The sequence below is a fragment of the Nannochloropsis gaditana genome, assembly GCF_000240725.1.
Source record: "Nannochloropsis gaditana CCMP526 unplaced genomic scaffold scaffold512, whole genome shotgun sequence".
NCBI classification, from domain to species: domain Eukaryota; class Eustigmatophyceae; order Eustigmatales; family Monodopsidaceae; genus Microchloropsis; species Microchloropsis gaditana.
Window position 1 is genome coordinate 4,065 of NW_005803441.1, and position 17,780 is coordinate 21,844.

The window sequence follows — 17,780 nt, forward strand, 5'->3', positions numbered from 1 at the left end:
CATCCCTCTCTCCTTCCCATTTCTGTTCCCGCCTTTCCTCCGGCCGCGCCTGGTCTCCGAATAGAGCGGAACATCAATGACTGTTATGTTGTGCGTGTGGGACAAGCCGGCCACGAACGATCCATTATCCAAATCCAGGAGATGCTCCGCTATGAGGCAAGTGGCAGCGGGAGGGCGAGAAGAAGGGGGAGAGACGGAGGAAAAAGAGTTCATAACGGCGCTATGTAAACTCGAGGCAATGGGCGTACCCTGACGGCTAAGTTGTGAGGTCTGCATCGAATCACACTTGGCGGGAGCGCAGCTTTCTGAGGCACTATCGGGGTTCCTACTTGTGCTAACATCGACGCTGTTCCCACAGTTCGGGTCCTTTCGCAAGCTCGAGGAAGCTTGATGACGAGCTTGGGGGCGGCGGAGCTTGAAGAATTCGTCCAGTAGCCCTCCTCTCACTCCATCCTCCTTGCTTTGTCTTTGCCCGGCATTGTCCATTTGTCGACTGGTTTTAGGAACGAAGGCACTGCTTTTCATGGGAGTGCTGGGGATGGGGACGCTTGGAGGGGGAGAGGGACGAAGTGTAGAAGGCGGCCGACGGGGAGAAAGAAGAAGGGGAGGAGGAGGACAAGACAGAGGGTGCGACAACTTCTTTCGCAGCAATACAACTGCCACGAGGGTGCTGTTGAGGTGGAAATAAATTTGTGTCTCCTTCTGGCACCCTTTGCCGACCTAGCCGGGCCACCTCGGCCTCTTTCTCTCGGGCAATCCCCGGCTTATCCTCCGTCCCTCCCATCCCCACGCCTTCATCGTCGACATCAACTTGACCCCGCTGCGCTTCCCGTTTCCGCACATTGACAAGCTCCAGTTGCAAGTCCTTCCCTTCCTCCTGTCCAGCCTTCTCCCCGTCCTCAGGGAAGTCATCGAAGTAGCCCCACATGTGGAACACTCCCGGGTCGTTCGCCTGAAGAAAGAGGGATAGCAGGATCTCGTTGGCCACATTGCTGGTATTTTCGACAAGAGCAAGGGCAGGGGGAAGAGAGGGAGGGACGAGGATATCGCTCGTTTTGTGTGCTGCGTATTGTTTATCCGTCCAGCTTGTTTGCAATAGAGAGAGCAGGCAAGGTTGGCTTGTTGAGTCGCTGAGATACGGGCACGAAAGAGGGAGGGCGAGGCTGCGAAGCGAGGGGCGGGAGAGGAAATAGACAACGACACCAGTAATGAGAGAGGGAAAGTGTAGAGGGCGGGAGAAGTTGAGGTCTGTGATGTAGGTGTAGAGAGACGGAGGGCGCGGAGGAAAGGACATGGCACGCAGCTGAGGAAAAGTGATACAGGAGCTAAGAGTTGACTTCGAATAGAGGGTGGCGCTAGGATTGACAGTGCAAAAAGAGGAGGTAAATGTAGCCGGTGGATGCCGCCAGTCAGGAGTCTGCTGTAAGAGCTCCAACAGCGCTCGATTGGAAACGGCAAGAAGATTCTTCCCACTCTCCAGCGAGGAGCTGATGGAGGAGGTGCCGGGCCGAGGGGTCGAGCATGTGTCCATTAGCACGCGAGGAACGCCGTCTCCACCTCCATACGGCAGACGAGGGTATCGCAGGAGTGGGGGAGCCACAAGCACGTCGTCATTCGCAGCGGGGGCGAAGCGGTTTAAGAGGACGTCGAGGTCCCCTCCCTCCCCTCTTCCTTTCCCTTTTTCGGTCCTAAGGTGTGCGCTCTCATTTTCATCCGTGTAGGCCATGTCGAACATGTTAAGTGTGAGATAGGCGAGTGGTTGAGTAGAGGGGGAAGGAGAGAGAAATGGTCGAGGAAGAGGCCTGCATGGAGTGGAGTCCGTATCTTCCTCCGTGCATCGTGAGACAGTCCAGGTCAGACCCGCGGAGAGGGGCTCAAGTAGAAAGATGCAGCCTATTCCGGGTCCTTTTTCTTGCCCGCTTCCCTCCCCCCCTCCTTCGCTTTCTCTTTTGTCTCTTTTTTGTGGGCCATGATCCGTCTCAGGGCCTTTCAGCTTCCCGGTCAGTAGATCAATTATCACAGAGCCCGGGCTTTCCTGCCGTCCACACCTGTGATTACGACCGCGCCTCCACTCGCATTCCTCCCATGCACCCTGCTCCTCTTGCCCTTCCTTCTTCGAGCCATAAAATTCGATCCTCTCGTACGGCAAAGGGCCCCGGCCCAGGATCCACGCAGCACGCGCATCGATTTCCTTCCTTGCACGCCTTTCTCCTTGAGCGACTTCTTCAGTCCTTCGCGCAAAAAACGGAATCTCGCACTCAGCTAATTCTAGCAGCTCATCAAATCGCTCCGCAATAGCATCTTCATACTTCCTTTCAATCGTCGGCTTTCCGTCGCTCGTTGTGCGAATTCGGTCACATGAAGATGCAAAAAGAGGAGGCTTGAAGCGAAGAAAGGAGACACTCTGGCTGCCGTCAGGAAACACCCCCATGGGACCCTGCACCGATGCCCGATAGAGTCTTGTGGATTGGAGCAAAGAAAGCAGTTTGATACCTTGTACAATGTCCTGTCCTTGCTCCTCCTTGCATTTCCTTCCTTTCTCTGCTTCCTTGTCAAGACAGAGGACCAAGGCTTCTTGCAGGCGCTTTCCTAGGAAATATCGAACGACAAAGGATCCACCGCCAGGGCTCACATCATCTATCGAAGGATCAAAGATGAGACGAATGGGCGCAGCAACTACCATGGTATGCTTTCCCTCTCCCTCCGCCCTTTTCTCGCGCTTTCTTTTTTCCCATTCCCTCGTCGGATCACCCGTTGCCATTACAGTTTCTTGGGCATGTTTAGAGAGCGACGTGAGGAGTTTGTTCAGGTCATCCCTCTCCATATCTCGCTCATTAGCTGCCTCTTCCATTTTCCCCACCTTTTCCTCCTCTACCTCCTCTCTTTCCTCCTCTCGTCGCTCCTCTTCCATTTTCCCCACCTTTTCCTCCTCTACCTCCTCTCTTTCCTCCTCTCGTCGCTCCTTCAGACCCACTTCTTCCGACATCCGTCGATTCTTCCTGTCCTTACGACATTCTTTCATCTTCTCTTGCTTTTGCTTCTCTTTCCAATGTTGGACTTGAGCAAGAAGCTGCTCCGTGCGTATAGGTGCTGGTGTCAAAAGCTGTCGGCGGGAAAGTCCATGGTCGAAGGATAAAGGGGGATGGCAAATCAAGGGCCGGAGCAAGGAAGGCAGATCAAGAGGCAAAGATACAGAGTCTGTGCGAGGTACTGGTAGAAAACTCTGCAAATATTGCGCGAGACCTTGGGTAATGCACATATGGAGGATGGAGGAGGGTAGACGACGGGGGGCAGGCGGACCTTTGATGGGATCAAAGGAGTTTGCTCGGCAAAGCGCATGAAGCACCGTATCAGGAAGATACTCGATATGTTGAATGGCTACTGCACGAGAACCTAACTGATACGACTTGCGAGTGGCCCTGGCATTCGAAGAAAACGATGGATAGGTGACGGAGGAGGAGGAGGCAGCTGGCGTGGTGGAGACCATTCCCCGAGTTTGAATTACCCGGCCGTGCGAGTCCAGAAAGACGCCATCACCTTTGCCGATGTGCCTTCGCTTGTACTGCTGATATTGTTGATTAGATTGACAGTGTAAAGCTGGCATGAGAGGGATAGGCTAAACATGAGAGGAGGGTGGCTTGCGTTTGGTCGGCATGGTGGTATGTGTCGTACGCTCCTGGATGAGGAGGTAAAGGAAATGGACGCACGGACAAGAGCGATAGGAGAACGATGAGTGCACAATTTACAAGAATACCTAAACCATCACTTATATCGATTCAACGCGAGTACGGAAGAGGAGTGTTTTGAGACGAAGGGAGGAAAAGACTGGGAGTATGAGGAGGAGGGTGGCGGCCTTCTCATCCTTTGGGGGGTATATGTGCGTCTGGGTTCAGTATTTGCCCGGGCATAGAGGAAAGACAACTTCTCCACGTAATTTTCACCCTTTGGTTAAGCAGGCATATATTTTGGCACTGTATGTGTGAAAAATCATTCCCTAGTCCCATTTCGAAGGTCTGATATAGAAAAAAGGCAATGTGATGACGGAGGAGGATGGGGAGGAGGGCCGTGTACATTCCTAGCTACGATGGTAAGGAAGCACGATTTTCTCCGAATCGAAAGTAAAGAAAGCATGTCATTATGACAGTTACGTGCCCGAAAGGATCCATCATGCAGTAGTCGTGACAATATCTTTACTTCTGTCTTGATTGCGGTACTTCCCCCTTCTCTTTCTGGTCTTCTACGTCCTCATGCTTCTTGGCAGACAATTCTATACCATTCATCCCGCTTTCATCGTGCGCACTACCTTCCACTCCACGTTTCCCATAAAATGTAGCCAAAACTGCCGCACTAGTGACGAGGGCCGCCCCTGTATACCCCATCGTACCCAATGCCTCGCTCTCCCCCAACAACAGACGGGCAAACACAGCGCCGTACACGGGGTCCAGCGCGTAGATGAGCGCAGCTTTCTCCGCAGGCACTTCCCGTTGCCCCAATGTCTGTATCCAGTTGCAGAGCGCGGACGCCACCACCCCTAAAAACACAATCTGAGGCCACTCGTCCCGCAATAAATCGGTAAACACCACCCCCAGCCCCCCCCCGTCCCCTCCTTCTCCCCCCGTATCCCATTAAGGCCTCCAGACCAGCCCATACCGCACACAAGCCCGTCGTCACCCACAAGGTTGCGCTGTTCAATTCCTTGGCCCGGGTCAACGAGTAGGCTTTCGCCGCTCCCTCCAGTCGTAAAATGAACATAGCCGAGGCGGCTGCAGCTGCCAGGGACCACGCATCCCCAACGTTCGGCATCCTTCCCCCGTCGACGGACAGGAGCGCCGTGCCCGCAAACGCCAGCAGAGCAAAAACGACCACGTCCAAACTCGGGCGTCGACCCAGCAGCAGCCAGGCGAAGAGGGGAACCAGCTTCACGTTCAGGTAGAGGAGGAAGCCACTCCTAGACGCGGACGTGAGTTGCAAACCGACGGCCTGTAAGGAAAAGCCCAGAAACATCCAGATCCCAAGCTCGGCGCCCGCCCGCCACAGGCCCTGGCGTTCCTTCTCCGCCGCGTCCACGCCCTCTTCCCCATTCTCCGAGCAGGTGCCGAGGGAGGGAGGGAGGAAAGATGGCGTCCACGGCCAGAAACAGAGGGAGGCCAGCCCGAAGCGGAGGAGATTGAAGACACCAGGATAGTCGGGGGAGGACGCCAGGGCACTTTTGATCACCGCGTGCTGGCTTCCCCATAGGAGGGTGACCACATTCAGGAGGAGGTAGGCGAGGGCAGGGGTGATGAGGAAGGAAGGAGCGGGTTCGGTGGGGAGGGGAGGGGAAGCGGACGGGCTGTTGACGAGTCGGGATGGGGTGGGAACGCTGGGGGAAACGGAGAAAGGAGGTTCGGGGCTGTCCGGAACTGCCCACTCTTGTCTTTCAGGCTTTAACGAAGCTGGAGAAGGTGCAAAAGCGTCGGAGGGGAAGGAAGGGGAGGAAGGGGAGGAGGAGGAGGGGGAGGAGGGGGAGGAGGCATCGACGGGTTCCAGCTGGTTCCGGGTATGTTCCTGGGGGCTGCTTGTCCCTTCTTTCTGGTTGGGCACTGCACAGCGATGGAGAAGGTTACTGAGGATTGAGGGCAGGAAGCAGGGTGGTATGGGTGACATGGCTTTGAGCATGCCGGTACGTACAAAAAGGAAATGCTCTCAGACGCTAAACCCTTCCGCTCCGCCTACCTTCCCTTCCTTTTTACTCCGCTCACCCGCAACATTTCCTTCCTTCTCATATTTCCACCCTGTGCACATACCTTTTCATTGCCCCGCATTTTCTGGAAGGACAGTCCGCGGCGGATACACCGGAAAATGACAAGATCGAAGGTGAAGACCAAGATCGGCCATGATATTGGGTCCGGGAGGAGGCCGTGACGAAACGGTGGGCCCTTGCAGTGTCCCCGGGGCGAAGAAGGCGTGGAAGCCTGTGCGTGAGACTGCAGCTGGGCGGGGACGCGGTGGAGGAGGGTGGGAGTGGAGAGACGATTGAATCGGATGACGGTGCCCATCCCGGGGTAAGAAATGCCACATCCATTCTTTCTATAAAAGGCGAGTCCACGTCGATGAGAGGCCACGCTGCTCAAGACAGAGTAGCGGAGATAGAAGGGGGGGATTGCGCGCGTGTAAAGGACTTAAAGGCGGCGTATTTCTTTTTGGGGGGGTGCCTCAGTTGCGCAGACGTGGTCCCTTCGGAAGGGAGGAGGTTGTATGGAATGGAATGCGGATGGCCGATAAAAAAATGCGTGCACGCACACCAGGGAAAGCAGAGCCACTGGAAATCGTCGACCTGTGCAAGGAAATAAGAATGCAGGCGGTGGAAGGTGAAATGTCGTTCAGGAATTGGCTGTTGCTTTCCAGTAGGCCGGGAATCGAGTTCGCACAATTTCAATTCTTCCTTCTTGTTGATCTTGAAGGAATTCTGCCTTCACAACAATAACTCATGTCGTCCGCAGTCCCTTTTTAGCCCTCTTTTTGTTTACACTTCCCTATCGGAAAGCTCTGCTTTGTGCATCTATGGTTTTGATGGTCTTTTTGCGTCGACTCGCTACATGAACAGACGAGAGGTCACGTCCTCGGTAACCTTCCAAGAAGGTGGAAGATAAAATGCCCCCAAAAACAGTCCAAGGAATGGTAAAAGCTATCTAAAAGTTGATGAACATATAAACACCCCACATTCATTGGATTGGTGGAATTAAAGGCTGTGATCATCATGAATGCGCTTGTGCTATCAATCTTTCCCCAAGCACGTTACCATTGCTACCTCATGTCCCGTCCTTTAGCGTCACAATCTTTCCCAAATATCCAACACAGGGACGGCGTCAGTCATCGACAAAACCTCTCCGTCCGGGGAGACTGCTCAGCCCTCCTCACCTCCACCTCCGCTTCCTCAGTCGCCTGATCAAAAGGCCCCGCAGTTAGAAGAAGGTCAAAGGCTGGACTCGGGCACTCTCAATCTCACCAGCATGTACTCCTCGTCAACCCCATCGGTGCCTCCACCATCCTCCACCCCCCACCCGTCGCAACAAGGACCACAAGGATTCTCCCCTCTTTTCAATAAATTCGAAATGGACAGGCAAAGTTCTGCAAGGACTGTCAATCCTCGACGCAGGCCAGGACGTGGGCCTCCGCCTCCCAAGACCACCCTGGCGGCTGTGCTTATGCTGGTGACAGGCACGATATTATTGTGCACGGGACTAGGGATCCGGTGGCATACCGACCCGAAGGAAAAGGAGCGAGGTCTGGCCATGATCATCTTGGGGAGCTTGCGTAAGTGGCGGGGCGGGGAATAGAGAGAGGGGCACAGGGAGAAATCTGATAGTATAGGGCTCGCGGGTTGTGCCATGCATATTGGAAAGGTCTTTTGGGGGCATGATGACGGGCGGAAATGGAGGAATAAGAGGACAGGGCTGACGGTGGGGTTTGCGTTCCAGAGTATCAAGGCTTCTCTATGTGCGCCCTGCTCCGATTTAGGAGCAAGTCCATGCCTTCTGACTCTTCTTTCAGCATCTTTCTGAAGTTACTCTTTTATCTTCCCCACTACAGTCTTTATTCCGGGTAGCTACGCATCATTTCAATTGTTTGGAGCGTGGGCGGGCTGGCCCGGGTATTCATACGCATATATTCCTTCTTATGACGACTGAGGGGAGCGATTTGTAGGGAACAAAGCAGGTGCAAAGGATAAGCAGATGAGTCGGTGGAATTTAAACGAAAGGCTTGCACGAAAAAGAAAATGATGATTGTGGGATACTCGTCGAACGGGCTGCCGGTAAACCGGCTTCCGTTTTACGCTCGAAGTTATCGAAGGTCTAATTCGGCATCGGATCCAGGATTTAACAAGAGAAGATGATGGAGGTGATTTGAAAACAAAGAGATTAAGAGGGTAAATGACTGGATGGTATGAAAAAGAGACTTTGTGTCAAAGGGTCAAGAGGAGAGGTGGTGTTTCGACGCCCTCGCGGGGACTTACGGCAGAAGAATTGCGCTGTTATATGGTATGTTTTTAATGACTGGGGTTTTAACATTGTTTCAAGGTTGGGTGTCTTCTTCCAATCACCATATAACTTATTGCCTTGATATTGCTTTGTACGTCTGAGTGGACCATCCATCGCCTCCTCTTCTTCTATCGCGTGCCATGCTTACGCTTCAATCCCCTCACATTTGTAATGCCGCTTACAATCCTGAATGGATGAGAAGTTGTTTGAAAGTCTTGCTGTAGTTTTGTGCTTGTTTACAAAAAAATCGAGGTGAAAAGTATTCAGTAAGATGGCATGGGACCTTGTAATAGCGAGTCTCGGGCGATAGAAGCTACCCGGTGAACGAGGCAACCGCGTATTTATGCATGATGATAAGAAGCTCGGGAGTCATTTGGTGCACTTTAATAATCACACGAATTATTAAACGGCTGAAGAGACTAACGAGGACTCAAGGGTCGCTTTCATTGAACCATCATTCTTTTCCCGAGGACAAAGTTAGGGAGACCTGTCCTCATATGAGGGGAGGTTAGAAGGACCAATAGGACCGTGGCCTAGAAAATGTCACAAGTGACTCGCACACACCACGAAACAGATCGAGCAGATACAGACGTCTGAAACGTCGTTGACTGACCGATGGGCGTTGGTCAGGAGAAGGAGAAGACTTTCTCGGATGAGGAAGTACCTCGGAGCAAGAGTGGTGCCGGTGAAGGAGAGGAGCGTCGTCATTCATGCAGTGATGCCAATGACAGGTAGATATACAAATACGCGCATGAATTTTACATAGCATAGACAAAACGTTCAGCTTGAAGCTCGTCTTAACTTCTTTTTGAGGGTTTTAACGCTTTATCTTCCATCGCGCTCAACTCAGTGACGCTGGCTCATCCTCTTCGTCGTCCTCGTCATCTTCGACCGGTGGCAGCGGTAGCAGCACCGGGAATGTTCAAAACGATAAAAAGAAGAAACAGGAAAGGGTAAGGGTGCCCGTTTCACGGTGCTTTCGGTCTTGACATCTGTAAACGCAAACCTTCCTCATCAATTTCTGCCTGTCCCTTTTTTACTCCAGAATCGGGCTGAAGCTCTGCTACAGGCCGAGAACCGAGTCCAGACACAGCAAAGGTCTAGAATGTGGCAAACAGTGGCTAGCAGCGGTGAAAGCGATGGGAATAGCGGCAGCAGCAGCGAAGGAAGCGGAAATGAAGACAGCGAAGGTGATGGCAGGAGGGTAGATATGAAAGAAGTGGGAGCTATGAGTAAAAGGAAGAAAGTTGAGAAGGAGAAGGAAGGAAGATCAAAAAACGGACGAAAGAGAAGGGGAACGGGCAACGAAGCGGCGAAAGCGGGAGAAAAAAGAAAAGAAGAGAAAACATGAAGAGAGGGAGAGGAAGAGGAGACGGAAGGAGGAAAAGGACGACAGGAAGAAGGAAAAGAGAAGAAAAAAGACGGAAAAAAGGAGGAAAAGAAGAAGAAGAAGAAGAAGAAGAAGGAGAGGAGAGACGACAAGGCAAAGGGAGCAATCATACCGGGGGCCGTGGACATGAACCAGTTCGGGAAACACGGCATTATTCGGGTGAGCGGGGAAGGAAGGGAGAAGGGAGGAGAAAGGGGTGGGAATGGAAGGCAGGGCATGAATGCGCAGCAAGTGTACCTGCTTTTTGTCTTAATTGTATCTCGCATGTCGTACCTGCTTCTGTCGTACCTGCTTCTTTTGAATTGCAGGAATCGGACTTTCACAGGAAGAAGAACGACTTCGAAGTGTGGTGTCAGGAGATTAAAGGTCTTCCCGAAATTCCCCGAAACCACCACGAGGCCCTCCGCTTGTTTCGCTACTACATGGAGGTAAGAGGGCATGAGGGTTACTATGCCGGTTTCAGTCTTATGCATGTATCGGGGGAGGGAGGGTGTTATGGCCCGCGCCTCTCCCTTTGGGATGGTCGGGATAACGACACTATTATTTGCTTACCCATCACAACCACACATAACCTGGTTGGCTTAGCGGGCACGAGACTGGGTACTGGCGCCCCCACGCTTTTTCCCTCCCCTCCCTTCCCCGTCCTTCTTTCCTTGATATAGGACTACAATACTGCCACGTTCCCTCATCCTAAGTACTACAACGTGGAAGCCTACGAGATGGATGAGTACAAACGTGGGCAGTTGAAAGCTGCATTTAAAGAAGGCAGGGAGGGAGGCGTGTTCAAGGACGAAGAGGAACGCCGCTTGGAGAGTAAAAAAGGCGCGAAGGAGGGTGAACGAGCCGATTTGGAGTGGGCGTTGAAGATGATGAGCAAAGAAAAGAGGGATGCGTTGAAGGAGGAGGAGTTGCTGCGGGCCAAGATGCAGCAAGCGTACAAGGTACAAGAGGAAGTAAAGGGGTCAAATCAATGCGGGACTGCTTGAGTAGAAGGAGGAGCGCGGTGAGGGCGGAGGTGAATATGTGGCGGTTCCTTACTTTTACGTGCAATCCTTTACCCTCTCTCCCCTACAGGCGGGGGATTTGGCGACAGTCAAACGGATTGAGCGCGCGTTAATGACGGAAGAGGAACGAGAAAAAGCACGGTACAAATAAGGAGGGAAGGGGCGAGGGAAGAGGCAAAACGCCCAAGGAGGGAGGGTTCGAGAAGGGAGGGCGGTGGAAGGTCCCGAGAAGATGTTGAAAAGATCACGTAGGACGTGGAATGAGGCGACCTTTTCATTAGAATGATTTAGGGGGTTGGAGCATAAATCGTGCAAATTATTCATTTGCAAGTAAAGGCGTAGAATCATACCTCAAGCCGGGCAAGACAGACATACACAGGAAGGAAGATGTCTTGTCGTTTCTCTTCTTTTAATGTGTTGGGCTGAGAGGCGCAGGCCTTGGTTCCTGACTTACAGGCTGCACTTTTGGCAGACTTGGATACTTTTTTACCTGTTTTCGATTCTTCTCGAAGCATAGGATAGACACAGAGATAGATAGATGACGATCATCCCAGTCAGCCGAACATGGTGTGGAAAGAGGATCCACATCAGATGGTATATGACCATGATTCGTGCAGTTGCCTCGGCTCCGCTGCCGCCCAAACCCCTCATCCTCTTCCTTCCACATGGGTTTTAATTGTTTCCTTCCTGATCCGTTTTCCACCTGCACTTCTGAAGGGTCTCCTTCGGCATAAACTCTCCTCACGTCTAGTCCGTCCTCCATTCCTCGTGGACCCCTTCTTTGCTCACAAAAAGTTCTCCCTTCCCACCTTTATCCTCCTGTGCGTCCTCGCGGACCAGAAGATTTCTGTATTCGCACCTCCCCTCCACTAGAACCAAGTCAATGACCATAAATATGCACTAGACATAAATCTGACAAAACATGCACATCCCTTCAAATCCTCCTTTCATCCCGTATATCTTTAAACCATTCCCGACGTCTTTCTCCTTTTAAATCGGTCATGGCTATCTTCCTCTGGCGCAGAGCCTCCTGCAGACATCAAGGTCCATGTCTGATACAATATTCTAGATGGTTGGTCTCTGAGGGGTAGGTAGGTCCTCATCCGAAGCACGAACTATCGCCTCTTCAAATTCTCTCCCTCTTTTTATTCCCCTTGCTTCTCCGTCATTTGCTTCCAACATTGATCCTCCAGAGGACCCTCATATGGCCATCCTCGACCGGCCTTTTCTCTTGTCACGCCAACTCTGTCGCTGTTCCCCCGGGTTTTCCCCACCGCACGAGATGGTCGTTTCATGCTGCTCCAACTATAGAGGGCTCTTCCTCTTTCCCGCCTTCAACATTTTCCTTCATCATCAATAAATTCGTGTTCGGAAAGAACATATCCACCGCGGCCGAGGACATGGAGCCCAGCACATTGAGACTTTCTCCTTCCCCGTGATCCGTTGCCAACACCTCTTCCTTCTCCATTTCCCCCGGTCCCCTCATTGCGAGGAGCCCTTTCTCGTTTCCTTCCCCCCCATTTCCTAGGGCTGCCGCTACTGTCCCTGTGGGAAGCCGGCCAATGAGCATTTGTCGGAGCAGTTCATTTTGCTCCCTAAGTTGGTGATTCTCGTGCGTCAGATACAGCACGGAGCGCTGCAGCTCTTCCAAGCGTCTTTTCTTCCGTTTGCGGGATTCCTGGAGACCAATGGGATGGAAGTAAGGTCAGAGTGGAGGAATTGGTAAGGTGAATCTAGCATTGCATCAACTTTATTCACACCTTTTCGGGGAAGGGATTCTCGCAGAATCCTCTTTCCAAAGTAAAATTAAACTCACCCGCGAAGCAAGTCGGTTCAGCTCCAATTTTTTTTGACGTTTGTCGTCTGACGATCCATGCGCATTTGCTGTGGATCTTTTTCGGGTGGCTCCTGACGACGCTACCGTCGTCGAAGACTTGCTCGCGGCGGACGTAGCAGTGAGGTTACTTGTTCCGGACGCGGATGCCGGGAATGAGGAGCCATACGAATTCACGTAAGTGCCGTTCTCCTCTCTTTCGTCATCGTCATCTTCATTTCCCCGCACGGAAGAGACCGCAGAAGCCAACTCGCTCATGCTATTATTGAGAGATGGAGGCTCCGCCTTAGGCAAATAATCAAATATAGTCAAGCTTTGATCGAGAGAGGCCGCCATATTCATGTCACCCTATAAAATATGTTTTGTAAGTGATCGTAAATGAGTAATGAAGCAGATAAGTGTTAGCGATTGGGAACAAAAATAAGCAATGGAGTGAAATGACTTGGCAAACAGACGAAAAGAATAAGCTCGACGGTTCAAGCCGGCCTGTCTTTGTCAATTACGAAAAGTAAGCATGGCCTGTAGGGTTTTACACAGTCTTCCAGAGTAGCTTGCAAACCAATAATCGTGGGAAACTTTTTGCACGCAACTTTTAAGTACACAGGACAGGTAGTTTGGACTCTCAAGCAATTTACTGGTTTAATTCAGAATTTCAAAAAGTTGTAAGCTCCAAATCGTACAACTCCACATGTAAGCAAAGCAGGTGGGTCTCATGTAGAACAAAAGACTGGACACCTCTGCTTGGTGAAAGTACAAGATGGCCAGCTTAAAATTCTGAGTGCAATGTCCTTCTACACTTTTGTCGGGTACTTAGTAAAAGCCGTATACCCTTTCTCCAATTCCCAACGGCACTGCAGCCGTTAATCTTCAGCCGTTAGCCCCCTTTGAATTGACCTCTCCCCTTCGAAAACAATTTGCTCTCCCCCCAAAACGAATTCAAAGTCGCCAAAACTCCGGCATTTTGGTTCAAATAGTCATGCAGGACTTTAGCGTATTTCCTTTCTAGGTGTACTCATGGCTTGACTGATGTATTCTTGATCTACAGCATAGTTGCTTGGGTCCAGCAAAGAGCCTTTGTGTACGGCTAATCGTACATGAAGGTGAAGACGTACCTAGCATTTTCTTTTGAAATCTCATTTTACAATCTGCCTCACATACAAAAAGCTCACGTCTATCAATAATCTGTAAGCAAGGTTACTATGACGAGTTTCGTCAGGATAGTAAAAGGAAGTTTGCCGACAAGAAAGATACCCTCTGCCTTCGTCATTGCAGGGGCACAATCATTTACGAGCAGCTCTTCTACTGATACAAGCCCAGCAACAAGACGTCACCGTTCTCTCCACCGCCCTATAAACGATGCTGCACCAATGGCGGGAACTGTAAGGCGCTACGATAGGCATGTAGGTAAATTCTGTTAATATGGCCCTTTCGTCTTGGTCGTCTATTTGTCTCAAATCATCCAGCAACCCGTGTAGGTCTTCATTCTAGACCCTTTCCGAGGGCACGAAAATTGGCCGACGTACCTGGAAGAGTCACGTTTTTTGCTCGTAGCTGACTACATGCAAGCTCAGAGAGCGCTACTAATGGCGGCCCATTCCCGAAGTGGCGAACAGGAAAGAGCATGGACGCTGAAATTTAATGTCGCTGAGGCATTGAATCACCCGCTCGGCGCGCCAAGCGATGGTATGTTATATTTTGTGGACTACATATTTTTTCATATTTAGCGGAGAAAGATAGGATTCCTCTCAAATATAATCTTTTTGTCAAGCGTAAAAAGTATGGGGAGTCATGTTAGGGTCATGGTATATGGAAGTCGCGAGCCTCCGTAGCAATAACTGATATCACCGTATCACAGACGAGGATGCCATAAATGCTTTCAAAGATCGCGGTCTCCACACTATCTTGATCTTCTCTCCTTGCACTCCTTCTCTCGCTGTACGTGGTCTGACAAAGGCCGACATACCAGCTCTGGTGAAATTGCTGCACTCGGTCGCGGATTATCCAACCACCCTACCGACCGCCCTCCCAACGCATGTGGCTGTTCAAAATCTTGCTGGGAAAGATATCTTTGTGTGTGCTCATGCCTCACGCGATGCCCGGTGTAAGGCCTGCGGGCCGCCGCTGGTCAAATGGCTGCGAGAGGAGGTTGACATGAGGGGTAAAGACCAAGTTAGAGTGTGGCCATCCTCACATGTGGGAGGGCATGCACATGCTGCGAACGCATTGGTATTCCCTGGAGGCGACTGGTACGGACGGGTGAACAGCAAAGAGAAGGCTAAGATCCTGCTCGAAGGTAATGCGGAGGATGCAGGGTTAAAAAAAATGTGGCGAGGGCGCATGGGCTTAGATGAAATTGAACAAGAAAAGCTCGTGTCTTGTTAAAATAGTGTGAAAAAACAAGAAAACACAGAAATGAGATTAAAATAATCACGTTGCAAATACTCTTTTGAGGTCGTGTGCACTAGGAATCAATCCGTTCCTATGTTCCTTGTCGCCTACGCTCCCGGAAAGTTTAGATAAACAAAACAAAGGCTCGGAACCAACAGCGATCCTGCAGAATCTTGCGATTCACGCGCGCCCGTGTGACTTTTCTCGTCGAGTCAAAATGAAGCTCTCACGTACGTCCCTGTTGCGTACGGCACCACGGGTTTCGACGTGGTCGTCTCCTCGATAGTTCTGTCCATCCCAAAGCGTTTGTCAGCTCTTCCGTGCGTTTCTTTGCCTTAATTGCATGTGTGGCTCTTGGTTTTAAGGTGAGATGTGTGTAAGATGGATATGAGCGAGCATGAGGACGAGGCAGCGACGCAAACAAGCGATTTGTTGCGTCGGCGGTGTTGTCGTGGTAGGAGCCGTCAGACTTCTCCATGTCTGTAGAGGGAAGGACACCAGAAATTTCTAAAGCACCTCGTATTGCTTTTGCTGACTATATGGGATACGTCATGCGATACTCTTTCTTTTCCACGAGCAGTTTACATCTTACTCCCCCCCACCCAGCATCATCCATGGCTTCCCCTCCTGCCGGTCACGTCCTCCGCGAATCCAACATCACTCTTGATCACGTGTTGCGAGAGAATAATGCAATTCGCAAGAGTAAGATTGTCTGCACGCTGGGGCCGGCTTGCTGGTCCGTGGAAGGCCTGGGAAAGCTCATCGACGCGGGTACGTCACCAATACGGAGGGAGCCGCGGAGCCGGGAATGGGGGTGAAAGTAACAGGTCTTTACCCCTACGGTAATTCCTCCGCTTGCATGGTCAGCTAGATATAATATTGCAAACAGGAAGGCATAAAACGAAACATTAAAGTGCGAGCATCCCGAGGGCTCCTTCTAATTTATAGAAGCGGATGCATCTTCCCGATCCGGCAACATGTCGCACCATTCAAACTCTCTCATTGAATTCCAGCCAGTGCCTGTCTGACCAAAAGCCTCCCCTCTCTTCTGCCATGACCCTCTGTACGCCCAGGTATGAATGTTGCCCGCCTGAACTTCTCCCACGGCGACCACGAGGGTCATGGGGCCACCCTGGACCGGCTGCGGGAGGCTCTGGCGACCAGGCCCGGGGTGCACGTGGCCGTGATGCTGGACACGAAAGGTCCTGAGATCCGCACAGGCTTTCTGGGCAGTGCCAAGACTGTGGAGTACAAGAAGGGGAGCATCGTGGAGATCGTGACCGACTACTCCATGCCTGGGAACAGCGAAATCATCGCCTGCTCCTACTCGGACCTGCCCACGACCACCAAGGTGGGGGCTACCATTTTGGTCGCCGACGGGTCCTTGGTGCTGAAAGTGACGGAATTGCGATCGTCCTCTGTCATGGCTGAGGTAGGGCGGAGAGGGAGAGGACCGGAAGCTGGGCGGCGTGGGTAACACAAATATTTTATTTTTTTTTCAATTTTGATGATGAAAAGGTACCTGGCAAGTCGTCGAGGCAGCTCTGACCTCCCTCTCATCCCCCCCCCTCCCTTTTTCCCTTCCTTGCTGGGGCCTTAGGTCCAAAACACCGCCGTGATTGGGGAGCGCAAGAACATGAATTTGCCGGGGGCGATCGTGAACCTCCCCACGTTGACCGAGAAGGACGTGGCGGATCTCACCGATTTTGGGATCCCGCAGAACGTGGACTTCATCGCCGCCTCCTTCGTGCGGAAAGGCTCGGACATCGACTACATTCGCAGCGTTCTGGGAGAGGAGGGGTCCCACATTAAGATCATCGCCAAGATCGAGGTGCTTACACCCTACTGCTTACTTCTTGTCCTTCTCCCTTCTTCCCTTCTATCCCCCCACCCACCGGGCGGCAGGAATTACACGGATCGGTTCCCAACTGAGCTCTCACTCTCTTCCCTATCTCTGTCACCGCAACACACGTATCCTCCCCCTGCCTCTCCTTCCTCCCCCTTCCTCCCTTCCTCCCCCCCCTTCTCCAGAACCAAGAGGGCTTGCACAACTACGAGGAAATCTTAGACAGGACTGACGGCATCATGGTCGCACGCGGTGACCTCGGCATGGAAATCCCGCCGGAGAAGGTCTTTTTGGGACAGAAAATGATGATCAACAAGGCCAATATCCGCGGTACCTCTTCCTCTCCCCCCTGCTCCTCGTCTGACCGCCCTTTCCCCCCCTACACCGTCCGTCTGATTCCTGTGACCCGTACGGCCCCCTCCCATGCCTCCTCCTTCCCCCCCCGCTCTCTCCAGGCAAACCCGTCATCACGGCCACGCAGATGCTCGAGTCCATGATCAAAAACCCGCGGCCGACCCGGGCGGAGTGCACGGACGTGGCCAATGCGGTCTTGGATGGGACGGATTGCGTCATGCTCTCGGGTGAGACCGCCAACGGGGATTTCCCGACTGAAGCGGTCACCATCATGGCCAAGATCTGCCGGGAGGCGGAGAGCGCCATGAATTACAACCAGCTGTACGTGTCAGGCTGGAGAGGGTGTTCACCCATACACAGCCTCTCCCCCCCTTTCCCTCCCTGTCATTGATCGTCCCCCCTCCCCCTCCCGCTCTCTTTGAGTACTTTTAATGAGGGGTCATGTGTGAGGGTTTGCTATCGGCCCTGTTCTTGTACCAATCGGATCGCTCCGCTCTACCTCCGTGTGAAAGGAAGGATTCTTGAGGCTCTTGCCTCTGTCCTAGGATCGATACTCCGGTTTTTTAAGATGTTTGGTCCCTGAAATTGGCATTTACATCTGAAGTTGTGCTCACATCACGGGGATGCACGCATCTTCTTCTCCCTTTCCATGTATTTACCTATGCCTCTATCTCTTCCCTGCCCCCCCTCCCTCCGTTCCTCCCTCCCTCCCTCTCTCCTTGCTGTCTGCCCGCTTCCTTTCCTTTCCCCCCAGCTCCAACACGATGCGGAACACGGTCATGGCCTTCATGGGCCACATGCCGGCGCCGGAGTCGGTGGCGTCCTCGTCCGTGAAAACCGCCTTCGATATCGACGCCAAGATGATCGTGGTGTTGACGGAAACGGGGAACACAGCGCAATTGATCGCCAAGTATCGTCCTTCCATGCCCATTTTGGCCTTGAC

At 52.2% G+C, this 17,780-nt stretch overlaps 5 protein-coding genes across 5 annotated transcripts; 3 read left to right on the plus strand and 2 right to left on the minus strand.

Moving 5' to 3' along the window:
* Window positions 1-499: 499 nt before the first annotated feature.
* On the minus strand, window positions 500-6,038 carry NGA_0219710 (dmt superfamily drug metabolite transporter; the record flags this gene model as incomplete). Its single annotated transcript, XM_005854426.1, has 5 exons — window positions 500-1,802; window positions 2,049-3,090; window positions 3,301-3,565; window positions 4,651-5,529; window positions 5,787-6,038. 5 exons carry the CDS (start codon window positions 6,036-6,038, stop codon window positions 500-502), a joined length of 3,741 nt encoding a protein of 1,246 aa, XP_005854488.1.
* Window positions 6,039-6,809: 771 nt separating this feature from the next.
* NGA_0219301 (uncharacterized protein) lies at window positions 6,810-8,028 on the plus strand (the record flags this gene model as incomplete). The annotated part of the gene is made up of 2 exons (XM_005854422.1): window positions 6,810-7,296; window positions 7,573-8,028. Coding segments are annotated over 2 exons (585 nt in total), but the record flags the coding sequence as incomplete, so codon positions are not given.
* A 562-nt stretch (window positions 8,029-8,590) lies between these two features.
* Window positions 8,591-10,797, plus strand: NGA_0219400 (nucleic acid binding protein). Its single transcript, XM_005854423.1, has 7 exons — window positions 8,591-8,752; window positions 8,872-8,974; window positions 9,067-9,225; window positions 9,379-9,570; window positions 9,720-9,839; window positions 10,074-10,352; window positions 10,486-10,797. The coding sequence occupies exons 1-7, from the start codon at window positions 8,637-8,639 to the stop codon at window positions 10,564-10,566; spliced, it is 1,050 nt and encodes a 349-aa protein (XP_005854485.1). The 5' UTR covers window positions 8,591-8,636; the 3' UTR covers window positions 10,567-10,797.
* NGA_0219601 (uncharacterized protein) lies at window positions 10,797-12,625 on the minus strand. The gene is made up of 2 exons (XM_005854425.1): window positions 12,232-12,625; window positions 10,797-12,093 (listed from the first exon to the last, which is right to left on the minus strand). Exons 1-2 carry the CDS (start codon window positions 12,589-12,591, stop codon window positions 11,707-11,709), a joined length of 747 nt encoding a protein of 248 aa, XP_005854487.1. The 5' UTR covers window positions 12,592-12,625; the 3' UTR covers window positions 10,797-11,706.
* A 3,087-nt stretch (window positions 12,626-15,712) lies between these two features.
* Window positions 15,713-17,751, plus strand: PK (pyruvate kinase; the record flags this gene model as incomplete). The annotated part of the gene is made up of 5 exons (XM_005854424.1): window positions 15,713-16,069; window positions 16,238-16,468; window positions 16,669-16,813; window positions 16,939-17,158; window positions 17,592-17,751. Coding segments are annotated over 5 exons (1,113 nt in total), but the record flags the coding sequence as incomplete, so codon positions are not given.
* Window positions 17,752-17,780: the final 29 nt, after the last annotated feature.

Coding starts and splice junctions, on each gene's coding strand:
- NGA_0219400 (XM_005854423.1), top strand. CDS start 8,637: ATGGGCGTTGGTCAGGAGAAGGAGAAGACTTTCTCGGATGAGGAAGTA. Junction 9,571..9,719: donor GGAAACACGGCATTATTCGG/GTGAGCGGGGAA, acceptor TTTGAATTGCAG/GAATCGGACTTTCACAGGAA. Junction 9,840..10,073: donor TGTTTCGCTACTACATGGAG/GTAAGAGGGCAT, acceptor TCCTTGATATAG/GACTACAATACTGCCACGTT.
- NGA_0219601 (XM_005854425.1), bottom strand. CDS start 12,591: ATGAATATGGCGGCCTCTCTCGATCAAAGCTTGACTATATTTGATTAT. Junction 12,094..12,231: donor TGAACCGACTTGCTTCGCGG/GTGAGTTTAATT, acceptor ATTGGTCTCCAG/GAATCCCGCAAACGGAAGAA.